Source organism: Dacryopinax primogenitus, assembly GCF_000292625.1.
Source record: "Dacryopinax primogenitus strain DJM-731 SS1 chromosome Unknown DACRYscaffold_15, whole genome shotgun sequence".
NCBI lineage: Eukaryota > Fungi > Basidiomycota > Dacrymycetes > Dacrymycetales > Dacrymycetaceae > Dacryopinax > Dacryopinax primogenitus.
The window spans coordinates 654036-673585 of record NW_024467212.1 but is presented as its reverse complement, the minus strand read 5'-3'; the positions used below and the strand labels follow the sequence as shown (position 1 = coordinate 673585).

At 50.1% G+C, this 19550-nt stretch overlaps 10 protein-coding genes and 1 non-coding gene across 11 annotated transcripts; 5 read left to right on the top strand and 6 right to left on the bottom strand.

The window, feature by feature from the left end:
* Positions 1-1845: 1845 nt before the first annotated feature.
* On the bottom strand, positions 1846-3344 carry DACRYDRAFT_23735 (release factor; the record flags this gene model as incomplete). The annotated part of the gene is made up of 6 exons (XM_040773365.1): positions 1846-2004; positions 2053-2199; positions 2248-2337; positions 2389-2937; positions 2987-3091; positions 3144-3344. The coding sequence occupies 6 exons, from the start codon at positions 3339-3341 to the stop codon at positions 1852-1854; spliced, it is 1242 nt and encodes a 413-aa protein (XP_040626578.1). The 3' UTR covers positions 1846-1851.
* A 265-nt stretch (positions 3345-3609) lies between these two features.
* Positions 3610-3689, top strand: DACRYDRAFT_t48. The gene has a single exon. It is a non-coding gene; the product is annotated as a tRNA-Pro (tRNA).
* Positions 3690-4012: 323 nt separating this feature from the next.
* On the bottom strand, positions 4013-7726 carry DACRYDRAFT_117869 (DUF221-domain-containing protein). The gene is made up of 14 exons (XM_040770474.1): positions 7626-7726; positions 7443-7574; positions 7274-7386; positions 7137-7223; positions 6335-7084; positions 5940-6282; positions 5831-5891; positions 5611-5783; positions 5477-5566; positions 5256-5429; positions 4904-5210; positions 4785-4860; positions 4698-4738; positions 4013-4654 (listed from the first exon to the last, which is right to left on the bottom strand). The coding sequence occupies exons 1-14, from the start codon at positions 7702-7704 to the stop codon at positions 4039-4041; spliced, it is 3042 nt and encodes a 1013-aa protein (XP_040626577.1). The 5' UTR covers positions 7705-7726; the 3' UTR covers positions 4013-4038.
* Positions 7727-8418: 692 nt separating this feature from the next.
* DACRYDRAFT_42447 (uncharacterized protein) lies at positions 8419-8688 on the top strand (the record flags this gene model as incomplete). The annotated part of the gene is made up of 2 exons (XM_040774518.1): positions 8419-8538; positions 8578-8688. Coding segments are annotated over 2 exons (231 nt in total), but the record flags the coding sequence as incomplete, so codon positions are not given.
* Positions 8689-8937: 249 nt separating this feature from the next.
* DACRYDRAFT_55510 (uncharacterized protein) lies at positions 8938-10340 on the bottom strand (the record flags this gene model as incomplete). Its single annotated transcript, XM_040775331.1, has 3 exons — positions 8938-9740; positions 9788-9882; positions 9949-10340. The coding sequence occupies 3 exons, from the start codon at positions 10338-10340 to the stop codon at positions 8938-8940; spliced, it is 1290 nt and encodes a 429-aa protein (XP_040626575.1).
* A 556-nt stretch (positions 10341-10896) lies between these two features.
* On the bottom strand, positions 10897-12453 carry DACRYDRAFT_95988 (uncharacterized protein; the record flags this gene model as incomplete). Its single annotated transcript, XM_040777337.1, has 8 exons — positions 10897-11090; positions 11141-11194; positions 11255-11344; positions 11393-11810; positions 11859-12004; positions 12052-12120; positions 12171-12224; positions 12412-12453. The coding sequence occupies 8 exons, from the start codon at positions 12451-12453 to the stop codon at positions 10929-10931; spliced, it is 1035 nt and encodes a 344-aa protein (XP_040626574.1). The 3' UTR covers positions 10897-10928.
* A 397-nt stretch (positions 12454-12850) lies between these two features.
* Positions 12851-14047, bottom strand: DACRYDRAFT_117867 (uncharacterized protein; the record flags this gene model as incomplete). The annotated part of the gene is made up of 2 exons (XM_040770473.1): positions 12851-13724; positions 13773-14047. 2 exons carry the CDS (start codon positions 14045-14047, stop codon positions 13034-13036), a joined length of 966 nt encoding a protein of 321 aa, XP_040626573.1. The 3' UTR covers positions 12851-13033.
* Positions 14048-14273: 226 nt separating this feature from the next.
* On the top strand, positions 14274-15278 carry DACRYDRAFT_109781 (uncharacterized protein; the record flags this gene model as incomplete). The annotated part of the gene is made up of 4 exons (XM_040768938.1): positions 14274-14538; positions 14587-14801; positions 14848-15159; positions 15213-15278. 4 exons carry the CDS (start codon positions 14274-14276, stop codon positions 15276-15278), a joined length of 858 nt encoding a protein of 285 aa, XP_040626572.1.
* A 188-nt stretch (positions 15279-15466) lies between these two features.
* Positions 15467-16723, bottom strand: DACRYDRAFT_55403 (regulator of G protein signaling; the record flags this gene model as incomplete). Its single annotated transcript, XM_040775324.1, has 3 exons — positions 15467-15703; positions 15758-16592; positions 16644-16723. The coding sequence occupies 3 exons, from the start codon at positions 16721-16723 to the stop codon at positions 15467-15469; spliced, it is 1152 nt and encodes a 383-aa protein (XP_040626571.1).
* A 295-nt stretch (positions 16724-17018) lies between these two features.
* DACRYDRAFT_117865 (NADH dehydrogenase) lies at positions 17019-17616 on the top strand (the record flags this gene model as incomplete). Its single annotated transcript, XM_040770472.1, has 4 exons — positions 17019-17107; positions 17160-17266; positions 17321-17472; positions 17529-17616. The coding sequence occupies 3 exons, from the start codon at positions 17019-17021 to the stop codon at positions 17407-17409; spliced, it is 285 nt and encodes a 94-aa protein (XP_040626570.1). The 3' UTR covers positions 17410-17472; positions 17529-17616.
* A 213-nt stretch (positions 17617-17829) lies between these two features.
* Positions 17830-19303, top strand: DACRYDRAFT_23728 (ribose-5-phosphate isomerase). The gene is made up of 9 exons (XM_040773364.1): positions 17830-18106; positions 18153-18171; positions 18219-18299; positions 18357-18453; positions 18505-18585; positions 18634-18685; positions 18740-18931; positions 18985-19071; positions 19125-19303. Exons 1-9 carry the CDS (start codon positions 18005-18007, stop codon positions 19164-19166), a joined length of 753 nt encoding a protein of 250 aa, XP_040626569.1. The 5' UTR covers positions 17830-18004; the 3' UTR covers positions 19167-19303.
* Positions 19304-19550: the final 247 nt, after the last annotated feature.

Sequence of the window (19550 nt, the reverse complement as noted above, 5' to 3'; positions counted from 1 at the left end):
TGAGTGCTTCATCCTCTTATATTTGAGCACCTAATAGATCGTCGAGCAGGGCCGCCTGATTCGGCTTATTATAGAGTCGATCTCATACTTTCTATTGACGAGTCCTTATGAACGTTATTAGGTGCAGCACCACACAGCAAGCGGTCTCGGCTGTCGTGTTGGGCCTGTGCGTCGTTCGTGGACGATACATCGTTTCTGGCCTCTTCATCTCAATTCTCGCCTGACGTGTTCCTGCAGATCGGCGAATATTTTATCCCGTGCCATCAGACGAAGCGGATCCTCCGTGTCCACCACCTCCGTCGTACGTCCACTTGCATTCACATTCGTATTTATCACTTCCACTCAATCCTGTCGACCGTGTCCAGCAGACAGTTTGTGGCTTTTGCAAGTGCCCTCTAAGTCATCCGATTTATGCTTGTGGACGCAGTCTCATACTTCCTATCGTCCACCTTTCAGCACGGCCATGTCTTTCTTACGTCGACTGGTTCAGATGTGCGTCCACGGTAGATCATGGTCTAGGAAAGAGCTCGGATTGAAAGGCAAGGACAGGCCCTTTGGCTCTGCTCTACAAACGTCACTATATGTATTGATGAATGTTCCAGGTCGACTCCTACCAGGCTCATTACCCCCGGACCAATGTTCTATATCTTTCAGCACCCAACCCCCTTCCCTGCCGGTCCGCCCCTATTCCCCTGTGTACTCTCCTCGTTTGAATGTGGGCCTTCGGTCCTACAACATTCACCCACAAAACCTTGAATCGCCAAACCCCAATATGGATATTGGACGACTCAAATGTAGTGAGTAGTGCCGTCACAGGGGCAGCTCTGTCTGATCTCCTTATAGATCGACTACCATCTTTCCTCTACCATCCTCGACTTCTTCTTGCCACACACTGGACATGGATAGGCATGGTTAATGTGGTACATTCCTTTCTGGTTCGTCTTGGCAAAATTGATATCTACAGCAATATTCGACGCAGCTACTCTCTAGGAGCTTTCCCGCCCACCGACTTTATGGTCATTTGCTTTCGACGGTAAACTTCCCACTTCTACGTGGATACAAAGGCGACTGCTACGGAATCTGCCCTCAATATTCTCTTTGTATCTATACCTACACTTTGATCTACGAATTCAGTTGGAGCCCTCTGGCGGGTTCATCTTTTTCCCGGTAAACTCATCCAGATCGCTGAGAACACGTTCTGACAATATCCATGACTTGTTGAAGACAAGTATATTATCGGGATCAGAACGCACCTCCAAGCTTAAGAAACGCGACAATCTAATATCGGAAGTTCACTGGCAGGCTTCCTGAAACCCGTCTGTCTGCTAACCCACTGTTCTCCCCAATTTATGATCCTCCCGTTTAAATGTGGCACCGCCGTCTGTACGTCATCCACCCACTCTTGATACCTCAAGACGCTTACACAACAATGCTTGATACAGGTCAGTATGTTGGGCTGACTGCCTGTTGCATGACCCGTGCCTCATACTAATCGAACCGAGGTTTGTACCTCTGAACAGGGTATCGCCGCGCTCTCACTCCTTCTCAGCCCATCGCGGCGTTCATCTTGGTTCACGATCGTCCAGTCTACAAATTCAGACGACCTTCCGACGTTACTCCATATATCCCGCAAAATACGTCATGGAACCCAGTCTGTTCATCGATGGGCCGCAACTCGTAACCACTGGGAATCTGTCTAGACGGCTTGCTCGAGTAGACTCGTGCTATTGTTCGTTGGTTGCCTACGCTTTTCGGAATCCTCCACCCTTCATCGGGTGCCCGAACCTGGTCAGTTTGTCGTCTTCATGATGATGTTATTTCTGATGACCAATCTACCCTAATATAGTATAATTAATGCGAGGTTCCTGATTCCAAGAGCTCCTCGAGCTCGGCTGCATTGTAATCCCTGATGAGGGCCTCGTGGACATCATGCAGGCGAGTACCGTCCATGAAGGACTCTAGATTCTTGAGTGTCATTCCAATGCGATGGTCGGTCACGCGATCCTGATTCCTGCATTAGATTTTTCCTGCACTCCCGAGGTGAAGACATGCCTGTGGAAAGTTGTATGTACGAACTTTCTCGCTACGATCTGCGCTTTTGAATATGCTTCGTCTGGTCAACCTTTTCTTCTCGGCATCTGCAGCAAGCTTTCGATCCAGCAATCGCGCGCGCAGAATCTCCCACGCTCGCGCCCTGTTCTATCGAAGGAGTCAGCCTGGAAGCCACTGCCAAACTTATTGGGCTACCTGATGCTGACTCCGAGAGTCTTGCATAGAAACTGTTATGCCAGTTGGTATGTGGACCAGACGCACAGCGGACTCTGTTCGATTCACGTGCTATTGGAGACTGGTGAAAGGGCAGCCCACTGCAAGACAATCCAAACATACCTGTCCGCCAGCCCCACGAGCACGCATGACATCAATCCTCACATCCTTTTCATCGACGATATCCTCTTCTACGGCATCATGCCCACTTTGGGGAGCCACAGGGAACACCATCACCGAGATGGTACTAGTGTGGACTCGGCCTGTCGACTCCGTTGCTGGAACTCGTTGTACGCGATGCACTCCATTCTCCCATCGCATTTCGTCATACGTCCCATCCCCTTTGATTTCGATGATGATCTCTCGTATGCCGCCATGTTCGTGACCTGTTTCACTGACAACTTGACATTGCCAATCCTGTGTTGTCGCAAAACGAGTGTAGAGGCGGGACATTTCTTCTGCAAATAGAGCAGATTCATCCCCGCCAACGCCGGCCTTTATTTCCACGAGGGCAGTATAGTGTGATGTTTTGGAAGCAGGCATTAACAGAGTTGGGAAGGTTCCACTGACAAATTCATTTAATTTGGACGTCAAGGCGGCTTCGTCTTCTTGGGCAAGCATGCGGATATCAGGGTCGGAGTCCTCGAGAAGGACTTTCACTTCATCAAAGGACTAGCACGGCGGTAAATCATCGTTTCTAGCGAGCGCAATAGTGCCTGACCCCTTCCGTCTTTTGCCAGTCCTGCCATGCCTCCCAGAGAGGCTCCAGTTCCTTCGCAGTTTTAGCTCTTTGAATCTGTTCAGGGGAGTGTGCATTCCCGCCGAGCTGCAAATATCCGACTAAGGACCCACGCATTTGAAGATGGAGATAGACTCGCCAACTGTATCAGTTCATTCCTTTCGGCCACACGACGAGACACGATTTTAAGGATTCTTTCGCCCTCTTCACCGAATCTCTCTCGCCAAAGGGATAGTGACGGGTCAGCCCTTACAGCTGTAGATGCCACTCGCTTCCATTGTCGATAGACAATGATGCTATGGGCGGTGGTGCACCATCTTCGTGAGAGGAAAAGCATCCCAAAGCCAGTCAGTCAAAATCCGCTGACTGGGCGGATGAAAAGAGGCATGATGCTTCGGACCCTGATTAGCGACCACTTCAATCATCCAGCACGGCAGGTGGGGGAGTAAGAAGTGTTTCTGACCTCAACTCAGCTTAACTCGTCAGGAATAGTACCTCCATTTTTTGACTCTGTCGAAAGGGCCAAATACAAGTTCTTAAGCAATCTTTTATGGTCTGCATAGCAAACTATTCATAATATAAGATTACGTACCGTATCCATGATCGCCTGCATGGTCTAGTGGTAAGATCCTCCGTTCGGGTGTTAACATCGGAGGGGTCCCCAGTTCGATCCCGGGTGCAGGCCCTTTTTTTGGCATTAAATTTCCTTCAAAAGTCCTTTACAATCAATGTGTTGAGAGAAGTGACGAGTGAACCTTTCTCAGAAGTTAGCAGACAGACCCCGAGGTTTTCAGTCCTACATCTCCCACTTCTCACAAAAAATCAGCACCATTTGCATTCTTCTACTTCTTAGCTATGATTCTTATCAACCTCCTTAGAGCAGTTTTATATAGAAATTGTGGTTAATTCGAAGATGGAATGCGATGTGTCTTGCTAGGGGCCTCGTTCAACGGACAAGTGCATAGTCCTGTCGAGCGGGATGATGCTACCTCGAAATGCCTTCATTATATCTCGGATTATGTTACAGGTATGAATCAACGAGGGAAAGCGCCTGGTATACGGTTCATCGACCTCGACGGAGGACGATGGAAATATGTGCCATGCCGCTTCAGTGCAGGCACACTTCCCTCTCCCACTACACCCTCTTCCGACTCGCCCTGATTACCAGAGATTTCACCCGGAGAGTGACTTCGGGCCGCATCTTCCGCCCAGTTCTCTTCCTCGTCGGATTCTTCGGCATCTTCAAGCCAATCACCATCCTCAGGCAAGATGATCACACCCGTCGCATCGTCAAACTCGAGTCTTCGTGTCGCGTGAGAAGTACAGGCCACCGGCTGTGGCACGACCCGCCTTGCATCACGCCAAGGATTTGCAGATTCATCTCCAGAGGGTGGCTCTGTCTGTCCGGCAGACTCCACCGAGGCATCTGCACCCTGCACACCGGCCCAATTTCGTCTCGCATCCCCTCGAACCACGCTATACTTCCTTCGCAGGGTAAGCACAACTGCGTCATTGGATGGATCGCCCGATTTTGAAGTTGCTACAGTGCCATCCACGTGATTGGCAAGGCTTTGACCCTTTTTGATAGGAAGCCACGGACTCGGCAGTACTCCAGTCAGTGCAGGGTGTCCATAGCGGCGCTTGCCAGTGCTGAACAACGTTAACAAGGTTACAAATGGCATGTGTTACTTACTTCAGCACACCATAGTACCAATTACTCATAGGCGGTTGCGACTGGATCATGTTAGGTCGTACATTTATGACCAACGGGGACACACACATAATCGGTCCTATTGTCTGCCGGAGCAACATAGAGCGTCTCGTCATTCTCGGCGTATCTTCGACGGTGTAAATTGCTGGTCCAGTCAGCTTTCGATCCCAATGCAGCGAGTGTCATACCTCTGAGAGCGTGTTACCCGATCACCTTCGAGAAGCTTTGGGAGATCCTGCGTAGGTTCGCCTCGCTGAACCTCGCAGACTGAGCTCAGGCTCACGTATGAACTCAATGGCTCGAACTCTCGGAAGGTCGACCAGGACCAGTACAAGGTATACATGATGAGAGGCACCATGAGGCTTGAAAACACAAACGACTTTTGCAACGTGAAGACGCCGGTCATGAAGATCTGGAACAAAAGTACCCCAATGACCAGACGAACGTATGTGATCGGCCATGCTTGACCTCGACTCTCGTAGGGCTTGTAAAATACTGGGTGCAATGAGCGGAGAGCCGACGTGAATAAAGGGGCCGTACCGAAAAGAAGCTTGTACTTATAGACTACATACGACACACCAAAATAGATGCTGCCGAAAATCAGAATCATCGGTTGATATACGCTGTAGATGAGCGTGATGATAAATATGAGAATCGCTTGTGGATAAACCGCGCCGTAGTTGATCATGGGCGGGGCGTTTAGTTCGGCATAGTCTGCCACGCTTAGTGTGCGCGATAGGTTCAGAGGTAACTCTACGTACCACGGGGTGTGCGTGAAATGAAAGCACGATATATCAACTGAGGGATGAGAACTCCAAGGTTCAAGAGTTGCAAAGGCATGACCCCGAGGCCTACCGCACGTGAGACACTGTAAATCAAACCAAAAGTGGCGCACCTTGTAAAATAACGTAGCTCAGGAAGAAGTGTCTGGCTGTTCCCTTAGTTAAGGCCGTCGCCAGCTTTTCTGGGATCTTGGCGGGTGAGTCGGCGAGGTCGCGGAAGAGTGCGAAGTAAGTGCTTGTGAAAAGGAAGATGAACACGACATTGATGATAAGAAAGAGAAAATATCTAAGCACTAATTCAGGACATGAACAATGTTATTTCAGCGCACTCACTTTTTCATTAGAGAGTACTCCACCCAGCTCCGCGCCCTGAATCCTTGAACATAGGATAGGGCTGCAAGTCATGAAATTCTGAGGTTGTGACTCGAGCGATCAGACATACCTTCCAAGAGCATTGGTAAAAGAGCATTGAAACTGATCACAGCAACAGATGGCAAAGAGTTCTGCACAATCGCTCTGAACCTCGGGCTCTGATCAATCAACCGACCGAGCCAAGGCGCAGACTTCTGGATCTCCTTGTAACTCAACAGAGTTGCTAGTGTTGTCACAGGTATGATCCAAAAGAAGAGAAGAATAATCATTGCCCCGAAAACGATCAGTTCGCGAATGCGCCGGGCGGTATTGGAATATGACATGTTTGCCCAAACAACGTCTCTCGGTTCTGGAGCGGTGATGGTTGTCGATTGCCCGTGATGTGGAGCGTGTACAACCTGTTCTGCGATTTGCTGATCTCAAGGTTCAGTTGGTGAAGGCAAATGGAAATTGTTACGCACGTACAGCACTAGACATCGTCTGAAATGTTACGAATGCAGTGTCCGACGCTTTGAAGATGCCATGACGACGACGATTCTTCACCTGTTCATCCAGCTCCTTGAAACGATTCTCCAGAAAATCCAGCGCGTCCACTTTCCTGGAGAACCACTTTGCCCTCATGGTTGGTCGAGCACCGTGGGGTATGACGAGTCGATTCGCCTGTGCTTCGACGTCAGGCTCTGAAAGGTCGACGAGAGGATTAGGCCCATTATCGGATCGCACATTTTGCGAGGGATCGAAAGGCCTAACAGTAGAAGGATTGCCAACATATTTGACCCACATGGCTTCCAATTGTAACAGGACACGGGTTCGCTCCTCGAGAAGTTTCCGGATAGCAGATATTTCTCGGCAGATCGAGACACTCTCCACTGTTAGATTCATGCCCTCGAAATAATTCGCCAGAGTCCGCTCCCCTCGGAGGTGATGAGGTAGCTTGGTGATCATGACAGTCCTTGCGGCAATGGAGTGGACCAATTCGAGCGAGAACAGCTGCCTGGCTCTGATAAAGCGCTGAAAATTTCGATGTATGAAATATAGTGCCAGTCCAGTGAAGAGATAGGAAAACACCAAGTAGACCAGAGTGTCTGCGCTGGCGTCGTTCAACAAGTCCAACCAGCTTCGACCGCCTTCTGGAGAGGGTTCCGAAGGACTATCATCGGAATTAAGAGAGGGCCAGTCCGAATCGTCTGATCCCCCATCAAGACCACCGTTGGACTGCCCCACATAAGTTCATGCTAACCCATATTCTGGGCGGAAAAGTGCGCACCCGCCAGTTCAACGGCATTACAACCAAGGTTGCCAACGTTCCGCAAATAAAAAAGAGTTGAAATGACATCTTCAGAAAATTCAGAAGCTGCAACCTGTTCAGTTTGGTCGATCACTATGAGGTCGGTATCCGCGCACCACTGCCGCATCCAATCCAACAATCTGAAGAATAGTGAACTCCGAAGTCCTGATGGTAGGTAGAATCCAAGAGAAGAATGATTGCTGTGAATGGGCTTCATGCGGTGAAAAACCTGACCGGAATGTGTGAGACACGCAATTGTCAGCATGCTTCCGGCTTGGGACCAACCTTTGAGTTTCGTTCGTGGAGCAAATGCAATAGGCCATCTTGTACGACCAAAGGAAAAGATAAGAAAGGACGTGGATCCTATTGCAAATGATAGGATGAGTTGAGTTTGAAACCACGGTCCCTCGAATTTGTCTAATACTTGTCAGGCTTCCTCGCATTTGACACGAGTCGAGTGAGGCTCACAAGTTGGGGGAGTCGCGGGGGGTAAATCTGGATCAGTATCATCTTGTATATATGATATCAAGGGTATGAGCCAATCCATATCTCATAGCCGGACAAAGTTGGCGAATATAATGTGTGAAGGACTGGGCGTGCTGAGCGTCCCATACATTCAGGGCCCATAGGGCCTGGCAGAATCACGTGACAGAAGTGAAATACGTCACCGCGGACCCTAACCGGACGTTGTCAAAAGGCTGACGCATTCACTCCTCTACGGTGGTGATCACCTCATGGTGGGTCTCTTCAACATTTCATGCGATCTCAATTGATGACAATGGTCAGGATATTGAACCGCTGTTCGATACACATGCACCTCGATATGTGATCGAGTCGGACGACGAAGATGACCTTGATCTGACCACTATGCCACCAATGAACCCAGTCCACGAATCCGTCCGGATCTCTCTTCCTTCAGCAGTGAAGCGGGTGAAAAAGCTTTTGGTAGCATCAGGCTATGCCGGTTTACATTGGTGTCGCGGAATGCGTCTCTCCCACAGCCTTGGCCATATCCTTGCTGGTACATCGTCTGTCCGTGCTTTTGATGGTGACCATCGAAAGAGGTATTGACCTCGAACAGGTGGGGTCCATCTATGCTGTGGATAATACCTTTGCGATTGTCCATATCGACTATGCACTAGCACCACACATGTGCTATCCCCTGGCAGTTGCCATCATAGAGGCATTCAATCCGGAAGCGTAAGGCTCGCATTGTATCGCGTTGCTACCTACTCTTGATTGACCACACATATGTAGGGTAGCCTTACTTGACTCTTATACGGCTCCGATGTATATCTCCGACACCCCTATTTCGCCATATCCTGCCTCGTTGCGACTTCTATGCACATCCCAATGTTCTTCTTGCCCTGTAAGAGATTCTGTGGAGAATCTCACGTAGATGAGACTAACACCCGTACAGCCAGATGCTCCCATGTTCACACCGCCAAACCTGATTCAATTGCTGCCGGCAGCTATCATGACTGCGCTGGAAATGTCCAGGATAAGCGGTGGTGTTGTCCTTCTACCTTCCTTGCCCGTTTCGACACCAGTTGTGCTAGGGTCGAACCCTCTAGATCCGGTCTCGCCCTCCCCTTGGTCACACCAGTTGATGAGAACTGCATGCATGTATCTGTCCCATTTCCTTGGTTCTATTCCGATCGACTGGACGTCGCCTACAGATATGCAAATCGCTTCTGAGGGTAAGAGGTCGATTCGAAGGATGCACCTAGTGGCCGGAGAAGGGTCTATGTACATCTAAGTGATAAATGGAACTACGTCCTCAATCCTCCTCGCTATCCGTGTCCTCTTCCGCCGTGGAGATCCCATTCCTGATAAGTTCGGCAATCAAATTTGCCCCATTTTGCAGAGCGGGAACGTCTGAAATGCGGGCATCCTTCACAAAAGGAATCTCTATCCTAGGATAGGTAGAGGCCAAACGGAAGTTCCATTCCGGAATGAAATCAGGAGGTGATGAGCCCAAATGAAGACGAGCAGGTGATTCGATTGGGATCGATTGTACGTCAACATATGCGTAAAGTTGCTCAAGAGTGGAGTCCTCGTTGAAGTTGCGAACCAAACGCCGACCATCAGGCAACCTAATGCCAATTCGAACACCGTCCAGGGATTCCGGCGGCACAAGCGCCGTCCTCGCCCATCGCCTCCATTGATCTCGTCTTTCGACTAGTAAGGATGCCTCCTGAGCTTGTTGGCGCTTCTCTCGCTCCGCTTCCAAACGGACTTGTTCTTCAGCACGTCGTTTTTCAATGCGCTCACGGTCTTTCTTTTCTGCTTCTCGGAATGCCCGGTCTTGCTCCTCTCGGAGCAGGCGTTCAGCCTGCCGTGCTCGCTGCTCGTTCCGCAGGCGAGTGAGAAGAGGCGTAATGCGGGGTATGAGAGTTGATATAATATATGCTTGAAGCACCGGGGCAGACGTGGTGGATAAGGGAGAACCTTCGTGCCTGGACAGGACAGCGAGCCGCGTCGCGCCAGAACTTGACGAGTTAGCATTACTCCGGCTGCCCCTCGTCTGCAGCGCGATGAAGGCAACGAACGGATACGTGGTTGCCTGGAGAGATTGAGCCACTGGAATGACATTGAATTTGTGTTCCAATAATGTTCCTCAGACTCACCCTCATAAGCTTCACGATCCCGAATATCACCCGCCCAGGTCATGATCGCGTGGTCAGTGAGCACACGAACGAGATCAGGATCAGTCAGCACGCTCCTGAACACCAAAATCGATGGGGAATTAGATACACGGCAAACTTAGCGGCCAACATTAGGAACGCACCTCCGGAATTCCTGCATGTCTTGATGTTCTTCGCTCATCAAAACCACACAAAGGATTCTGATGTCCTTCTTCGCCATCTCCAGTGCAGATTTGTAACTGCCAATCCAGAAGTCTGGCAGTACCTTCCTTTTTTCACTGCCATCTGGTCCAGACCCAGTGGCTTCGATTTCGCCTTGTTGCAATGACATACCAACGCGGCTGACGCACACAGCGCCAGTTTCCTCCTCTAACTGACGAACAAGACGATCAGCTGCGACCATAGGGTCATCTATTGGTGGAGGACCTCTAAGTGAGGTATACGTTGCTGAAGATGCACGCAAAAAGCGCGGTATCGGAATACCAAGTAACCGTAGAACAAATTGCAGTAGGTTTGAGAGCAGACCGATCGACATGGTGATTGGTAGGGTGAAAATACTGATGAGATTCAAACCGGCTGTCCAGGTATTAGGGTACGCGATCGAAATCTAAGCATAGCTATAAAGCAACCGCGCGACATCAATTCATTGACTCACAGGGCGGTATGGAGCGGGCTGGCCGAATATGCTCGCCGCCGAGTCATCCACTTCCATTGGTTCCATTCTAGTTGACGGAATACCGACTGGCAAACGTGATGATGAGGCTTGACCATGGGGGGAAACATCGGACTCGTCATAGATCATTTGAACCGCGCGCTATTTGTGCAATTAGTCACGTATGCACCAGAGAGCAGGGAGTCAGTGAAACGGACTTGAATATCCCAATCTGCAGCTTTCAGTACGTGCACATCGGCCTCCAAGTTTGAAGAGTTTGTTATGCTCTGTAATTGAGCCACGAGACCAGTTTGAGCAGGAGTTAAAGGCGTTGCCATTGCAAAATACACAAGCACTTGTACTGAGGAACGAAGGCGAATTGTGGGAGGATGGGACAGACAACCAGACCCTAACAGGCAGTATCCGGAATGCTGTGTTACCAGGTGCAAGTGGGTCTCATTGACTACATTGCTACTTCGGAACGAGCGTTTCGTTTTCCCTGCTTATCCTTCTGGTAATCGTCACTTTGTCCCCAACGCTGATGACAAAACTATCCAGCAGGGGAACAGCATTTACTCCAACACATGGCGCATACTTGTCGCGGGCATCTATCCGCCGATATTTAGCGATCACCTTGCCAGAAGATCAGCCCCCTATCGGTCACCACTCGCATCGCGCCGCACCTTGAAAGGAACGGCCTTATCAGCAATACCCGAAGAAGGGTCAACGTTCGGCAACTAAAAAAGGGGGCCCAAAATGACATTCTTCCCAACAATAGTAGGTTCGAGCCGACTGACCAAGCATCGTGTACAACGACACACCAAAAGGATTCGTCCCTTGAGTGCATCGCTTTCGGAATCGTGGATGGCAATTTCCTCCCAGACGTCCTATTTATGATCTGAGCGGTGGCTGTAGTGCGTTGAAAAACCTCTCACCTCATCAAAGGCTTTCTTTGCACCGCTGAAAACGATATTTGGCCGGAATCGCTCTACCAGTTTCCACTCTCCCTGGCTCAAGCCATTGCATCCCCATTTGTCCAGGTTGATACCCGCTACCGCCCAGCCATCCTCACTTCTTGCGGCTTGCGAAATTCGTTCTGACACATCCTGAATACTCTCCGTCGACAGTACCATCAGAGGATAGCCGTCTTGGAACATAAATGTGGCGTCTAAGTCTGGCGCCGAGACTGTGGGTAAGGCGTTTCGCGGAGAAGGGCCTTTAACTATCAGCAATGCTGGACGCCCAATGTATGTTGAAATGATCTCGGAAGGCGATAGCCCTGATTCTGTTGGTCGTAAAGCCTCGCATACGTAGGCATCAATCGTGAAACTCCACAGTTTTACATCGTCGATTCTGATCACACAATGAGACACTTTGTCGGGACAGAGTTCCACGGCTCACAGCACCCAATCCTTCACTTCATCAGCAGAAGGCTGTAAGGGAACTTCGAATTCTTCCAAATTGGATTCTTCAGGAAAGGAGACCCGCAGTACCCCTCCAGAGTATGACTTGGGATCATAATGGATTGAGGGGTGTATGAGCACCATCTAACGGTCTAGTAAATCAAAGAATATCACAGGGATAATCGCAATACCTTGGCAACATCTCGGGCAGTAATAGCCTTGTGGGTCTTTGCATCGATAATCATGAATTCCCGGTCATGCTGGAGTTGGCATTGGCCAATGCTGGGTAATATTTCTCTAATGCCCGCACCTTTAACCCGGCTCTAGTGCAAAGAGCGGTTTCAACAGATGTTCCATGACAACTCTATGGGATTATCAACACCAATCTCTGAGAAGGCGACTGCGGTGCATGCACCTTTATTGGATGAACTGCGCGGTCTTTAGGGCAATGAGCACAAAACAACACGGATTGTATTCACCTAGTAACTTGGATACCGTTACAGTCTCCGCCTTAGACAAGCCTAGATATGAAGTCAATGTGCTGAACATACCGTGGACGTAACGAGCTGAGAACGCGCTGGCACATCCAACATACTGGCACTGATACGATTACAACAATCAGGAGGACCCTGTAATAACCACGAGGGGCGACAACAAAAAACTTGATTGACCGGGACAGTGTGAGCACCACACCCTCAGTGCCTTGGGCTGACCACACCAAATGGTGAGAAGGAAATTTTATTCAATTTTCAACCAATTCATAGTAATTAACTATGCAATCTTTGTAAAATGGATAGAAATATATTAGTGAATTCCACACACAAATGTCTCATTTGATAATAATGATTGTGTGTACATTTAAAGTTGCACACATTACTTATGTTATCTGAAGGTTGCTTACTATTTAAGGAAATTATGAGGCGATTTGCCTCCGAGCCGCGCAAGGGCACAGGCACAGGGCACACTTCTCGTGTATACTCCAGAATCCCCGCCGAATAAGGTATATTTGGAGAACTACACTACCACCGAGGTTTGCGCACTCTATGTGTATGTTTTCAGTAGTGAACCTCTAGAAGACGACAGTCCCGCTGACTATTGCTGGTTCGCAAAGAACGGCGTCATATCCCGAAACTCTGTGGGCGCTGGCAAGGTGGATATCCTGTACTCGGCCGCTTACGGTCTACTGGTTTCACTGGTCACGCTTGGAACTCCACTGGGCGTTGCACCTACACCTTCGCCACCGTCCTCCAGTTCTGCCTCCAGCAAAAATGCCTCATCGCTCGTGTTGGTACTCCCGGTTCCTGGATCACTGGCGACGCCTTCTTCACCAGTATCAGAACCATGGTCCTCTATGCCATCGCCAGCTACCCCAGGACCTGCAGGCATTGCCACCGGAGACGTCGCCGACACATTGATAATGGGAGAGTGAGCTGCATCCTCTGGTGGTGCGACGGATACACGTGCCGTCCAGTCGTATTGCTCTCGGAAAGCATTCATTTGGTCAAGAATCCGGGATACTCGGCCGTCATGCGACTTGATGAGGAGACTCAACTCATTCACAGCGACAACCTCATTGTGATCAGCGTCGATGTGACCAAACCCTTTCAGCAAGCTCGCTTGTCTTTCCGACATGTCCGGAATAAGCGCCGTCCGGATGAGAGCAGCGGCACGGAAATCCATGGATGGATCATCCTGTGTTGGAGAGATTGGGTGCAGCACAAGGCGAGGCAAAGTGGATAGGGGCGGTCGTCGCGTGCGAGGGTCTGCAGAATGCTCTTCTGCCAGCGACGCTGAGTTTGAAAGGGTTTGAGAAAGAATGTGAGACTGTGAGACGAGAAAATTGTATTTGGACAACAGGTCTGGCCTGTAAAGTTTTGAGCTAGTAGAAATTATGCGTGCTATGTGCACCAACCATGTTGCTATGGAACGGTCGCCATCAGCCTCGATTGAGCGAGCGAGAGAAAAGATCCCATCATGTACTTGAGAAAACTTGAGGCTGATTGCATCCATTGGCGGCAGACTGGTGGGCGGTAATGTGGGGACATTCTGGGAAACCTGTACGGAAGATGTGCCAGTGGGGAGAGAGGACGAGACAGTCTGAAGCGGAGGTCGGGCGGAGGCGGTGTTGGGTAGAGAAGTTTCTGAATGGGTGGAATGATGATCGTCATCGTCCTCTGAGGAAGACATGATGTTTGGGAGTGTAGAGTGATAAAACCCTTTTTGTTTGATGGGCCAAGCGGAAGAACTCGAGATGTGGTGGACTAGGAAGTATTGAGCGGTCACGATGCACGCGTTTGATTCCGTGGTCAAGTCAACGTCTCCGCCCCCTCCTTCGTCCTTTACCCCCTCACACGACTTCATCCCCTACTGTCAACAGCCACCTCTCTCCCCTTCTTTCTCCTTCCATCAAATCATGCTATCTACTCTCTTCCCCCGCGTAATTCGCCTCGCCACAACCCTACGTCACTTTGCCGTCACCACGCCCCGCGTCACCACCGCGTCGCGTCACTTCGCTTTCCCCGCACGCGCTTTCGCTGCTGCAGCCACTGTCACTAAGCGCAAGCCGGTGGCCGCAAAGTCTGCATCTAAGCGCAGTACTGCTGGCGCGTCCAAATCGCCCAGCGGGAAGGGTCGCAAGACCAAGGCTAAGAAGGGTAAGAAACCTGGGAAACGCGTCGGTATGCCTAAATCAAAATCACTCGGAATCCTGCTCATTATCCTCTCAGCCAAGGCAGCCCCTAAGAAGAGAAGTCGACCTGTCGAAAAGAAAGTGAAAGAGAAACTGCCCCAACCACCTGCTAGGCCCGCTGGGCCTTATGGTTTGTTCACCGCCGCAAATTCTGTGAAATATACGAAGCCCCCGGTGACTCAGGAACAATTCCGGCAGGCGGCTTCGAAGCTAGCTGCGGACTGGCAGGCCCTTCCAGTGGAGGAAAAACAGGTATGCGCTTGTTGTCCTGGTCCTGCTCTAGCTAAAGGAACTATAGGTATATTACGACGACGCGGCGCGGCGTCTGAGCGAGTACCACGTCGCATTGTCAGAATGGAGCAGAGATATTTCATACGATATGTTGCGGAAGATCAATAAGCAACGTCGTGCGAAGAAACAGAGGAACATTCGCCTTGCCGGTCACCGCGACTTCATCAAGCCTTCGAATCCGTATCTCATTTTCGTATCAGACCAAAGGGCCATACCTGAGAATTGGGATGGCGCACCCGCCTCAGGAATTGCTCGGCAGAGTTGGTTTGTGAAGAAGGCTGCTAGTCAGTGGAAGAAGCTGTCCGATGCCGAGAGAGCTGTGCGTGTCTTCCACCCCCATGTCCTTTCCACCTTGCTAACATGAGACCCAAGACGTACGTAGAGCGCGCCGCGAAGCATAATGTTGCCTATCGTGCTCAGAAAGCTGAGGCAACTTAGCACTTGCCCTCCATCGTCACTGCATTGTGCAGACTTCATACATATCCCAGAACTTCCCACCCTCGCTTTCGTTACCTGCTGGATTCCTCTTTCGTGTCAGCTTGATTACATGCTTTCATATGCATCCATTCAATGTAATGGGCGAGCCTATGAAGCTGTATATAGGAAGAAATCGATCCACAATTGTATTACAAACGATGGCCGGGCACAGCCCAGAAAATGATGGTAAGGACAGTGAATATTACCACGATCGTCAGAGAGACCCACAGAGCTCGCCCGAACAAGAGTTTCTTGACATACGGCTCCCGAATGCGAATGAGTCTGAAAGGTGTAGTCTCAGACTGCCCGAAAAATACGAGGATGGGATCAAGCTCATATTGATAGGAAATCAGGAACAGGGCCGCAAAGGCGAACGGGATGAAAAGCTGTGAATGCAATTGTCAATAGATTGAGCGATGCGCAGGGGGAAGTGGACTCACGAAGAAACGCCTGCTTTTTGGTTGAATGTCGAGAAAGATCAGGGTGTACGCAGTAGACAAAGCGGCCCAAAGACAGAACATTCCCCCGCAGAGTCTCACGAAAGCACTCACAGGAGTCAGGTTTGCGAACGCCTTGGCACGGAGGAAGCGAGGGAAGGCATCTTGTTCCATGGTTCTGAAAACATATTCCTTCTGGATATGGAACATATCTGGAACCTGCGCCAGGGCTGAGCTTTCGATATCGTAGTCGGGAGAGGTTGGCCGAGGAAGCTCCCGTGAGTTGAGCGGGAAAGAATGGACCCGTAATGTTGACGGCAAATAAATCTCCTTCTCCGTACCAGGCATCAGATAACGAGCGTAGATGCGTTCCGCCGAACTGATGAGGTCCATACGGGTAATAGCGGTATCGCGGGGAATAACGGTAGGGGCGCGAGATGCCCGCTTGTTCATCGCAGACGCGCGTCTGAATGAGAATGGTGTAGTGGATCGGTGCGGCGCGTCCTCTCCGAGGTGTTGCGAGTCAAATGGGTTTGGGCCATGTGGAGTTGCAGGGCGGGGAGAGGCAGCTCGTGAGCCGGAAACGATGCCCGCCTTCTCAGCATCAGTGATGTTGGCTGTACTAGCTGTACTGCGTTTGCCACTGTGAACGCCGACAACATTCCCGTAGATGCTGCCTCTGCTTCTGGCATAATCCCAATACTGCGGCCAATCCTCCTTGATGGACTTGCCGGACTTCCTCACGTCTCGAAAATAAGCGCGACACAAGTTCTCGTGTTGCTGAACATCCAACCAAAAGTCTAGCACGTCTTCGGCCTGTTCTCGCTGCAGGAAAAGACTGGCGTACACTCTCAATCTACGTTTCAGGGAGAAGGAACATCGCACCCACTAGAACATAAATAGGTCCACTGGCGGTCTAGTCTTCCGTGCGAGGACCTCTTGGAATGAGGGAAGGCGATCAATCGGCATGACTGCAGAAGACACTGCAGGCGGGGATGAGCAAAAGGCACGTCAACTAAGACCTATGAGATAACTTGCCAAAACGATGAATGAAGGGTGAATAGGATAGTGAGTGTTGAGTATTGTGAAATAGGAACAAGTTGGAGTAAATCGTTCGTGAATACAAAATTGGCAAACACCTGAGATGCCTGGGAAGGGAGGGCAACAACAACGTACCGTGTCTGCACGGAAGCAAATACTTTCGAGGCCAATCACACGGGCCTTGCCCCAAAGCCATTTGTTGGCAACTACTACTGGACACATTATGTCGCTCTTTGCAAAGGCATTCTCTCCCGCCGTGCGAGAATTGCGCATCCTCTGCTGCCAAACCGGTACGGCTTCTGCAGGGATTAGGTATTATTTACTTCGACAGGTAGCCAGTCTGCTTCTGAATGTCTATGCCCAGGCAATTCATACAGTCCACTTATCCTGCGATTAAGAAGGCCAATCCAGATGTTCCCATACTTATACGAGAAGCGGGAGGGACACAAGCACGCGTGTTTGCGCGATTTGGTACGCCCCATCATTCTATTCTGGCGCCCTTGACTGGATACTGACTTGAAGTAGAACAAGGTCTCGAGAGGCATGTCGAGGTCGATAACCTCAGCGCAGCAGATATCGAACGGAAGGTCGCAGAAATAGTGGTCTCAAGCTAAGCAAGGAATTTCGGCGATCCAAGGTGGTTACTGGGGGTCCAAGCTGTAAGTATTCTTCTCCAGCTAGGACAAAATCGAAGTTAGAGGGATAATAATCTCAATATGGTCATGAGTGATACCTCGACCTCAAGCATCTTTTGCACGCGTTCCAGTTGATCCATCTGCACAACTAAGTGGGTCTCGTCTAAATCTTGTATAATGAATTTTTCGTTTTCATCCATAATGAGAAGAATCTGCTTGACTGCAGCGTCACTTAAGCAGCGTGTACGTGATGATGAGCCTTCTCAAAACCATCCACACCACCACTCACCAGGTCAAAAGGGCACCTGGCAGGTGGGTGAGAATCCGTGACCACAAGTCCAGGTTGTTGCGCACCTTTGAAGGCTTTCATACTCGGGTACAGAGTGGAAAGAAGTGGCTAATCAAATGCAACATAGGGTGCGCCCGATACATACCACCTTTCACAAACGTGCTGTAACGTGCCAGCAAAATTGGCCGAACTGATCACCAATCACAACCGTTCATCACAAGTACCCACCCCCTCCTCTCTTGTCCCCTTACCACTGTTGTTGTGGCTATCGGATAGGTACACTCGATGCAGGTTGAGCAGAAACAGACAATTCCGACCGGTATCGATGCTGCGAAGCAGCTGGCCGCCTTCACTGCGGTGGATGAACACATCCTACCTCACCATAAGGCGAGCTGATCAGAAACCAGTATAACGCGGACTGATATTGTCTAAGATAATTGGGATTGGATCCGGTATAGTTCGCTCTTTCCGCTGATCCAGTGTTGCTGACACTCGCTAGGCTCCACCGTGCCATTCGTAGTTGACCGGATAGTCGCGCAAGGAAAGCAGTTGAATCAGGACAGGGTATTCCTGCCAACCGGTGAGTAGCTCACTATTCATCATCCTTTGGCAGGAAAACAATTGAACCCCTCGCTAGGCTTCCAATCAAAGGAGCTCATCGTGAATGCGGGTCTCCGGCTCGGCGACATTGATCAATATCCGAATCTGGATGTAACTATCGACGGGGCAGATGAGTATGACAGTGCTGTCAACTTGCCGAGCCCGTTAAGTTAACCACCGTGCAGAGTAGACAGGAACCTCAACTGCATCAAAGGAGGTGGAGCTTGCCAGCTTCGAGAGAAAGTGCTGGCAGAAGCAGCAGAGACGTGCGTGCTTGTCCTCGATCAACAATGCACTGCTTGATAGTCAGCCAGTTGGATCATTGTAGCTGACTATAGGAAAGATTCGCAGACGCTGGGAACCACAGTATGCATGAGAGATTGGGAGACCGCGCCGCATTGCTGACTGAGTTGTTTCAAGTGGAAGCAAGGTGTTCCTATCGAAGTTGCACCTTTTGCATATGTGAGGGTACTACAGCATCTCCACGACATGGGATCGAAGACGGCGGTTTTACGCATGGCAAAGGCGAAGGCTGGCCCAGTTGTAACCGACAACGGTAATTTCGTAATAGATGCTCCATTTGACAACGGTCGCTACCAGAATCCCAAAGAGGTGTGCTTGTCTCTGAACGCGCTTTGAAGTGCGCAAGTCTGAGGTCCGGACAGCTTCTTATGGAGATCAAGATGCTGACCGGGGTCGTCGAAGTGGGTCTCTTCTGCAACATGGTTAAGGCGGCTTACTTTGGGAATGCGGTGCGGCCATTTTCTTCGAACATGTTAATATCAGGTTCTGAACTCAGAGGCAGGACGGTAGTGTAACGGCTAGATTGGCGAAGGAACCATTGTAGGAAAAGGAAGCATGTTGAGGTATTACAATTACAGGTTCCCGCTCCGTTCCAGGAAAGGCACCTTGATCTTGTACCGGGATGTAAAGAAGTGTAGACGAGAGACTCTGAACGACACTGCAGGCATGAACTCACAGCATGTTACCTTGGACCGCCTTAGGCGGCAGGTTCAATCTAGATCTACATAAGCAAAATATTACTCCATCTTATTCCACCTGTGCGCGACCCGTGTGTGTGGTTCAAGAGCCTAAGACATGGGGGGTGGCGCGAGGCACAGCCGATTCCCCACAATAGAACCATAGATCTCGAGTTTCACACTGAAGTGTTGTAAATTTCTCATGAAAAAATCTGACATCTAATAATTAATAGTGACCCCCCCCCCCCCCC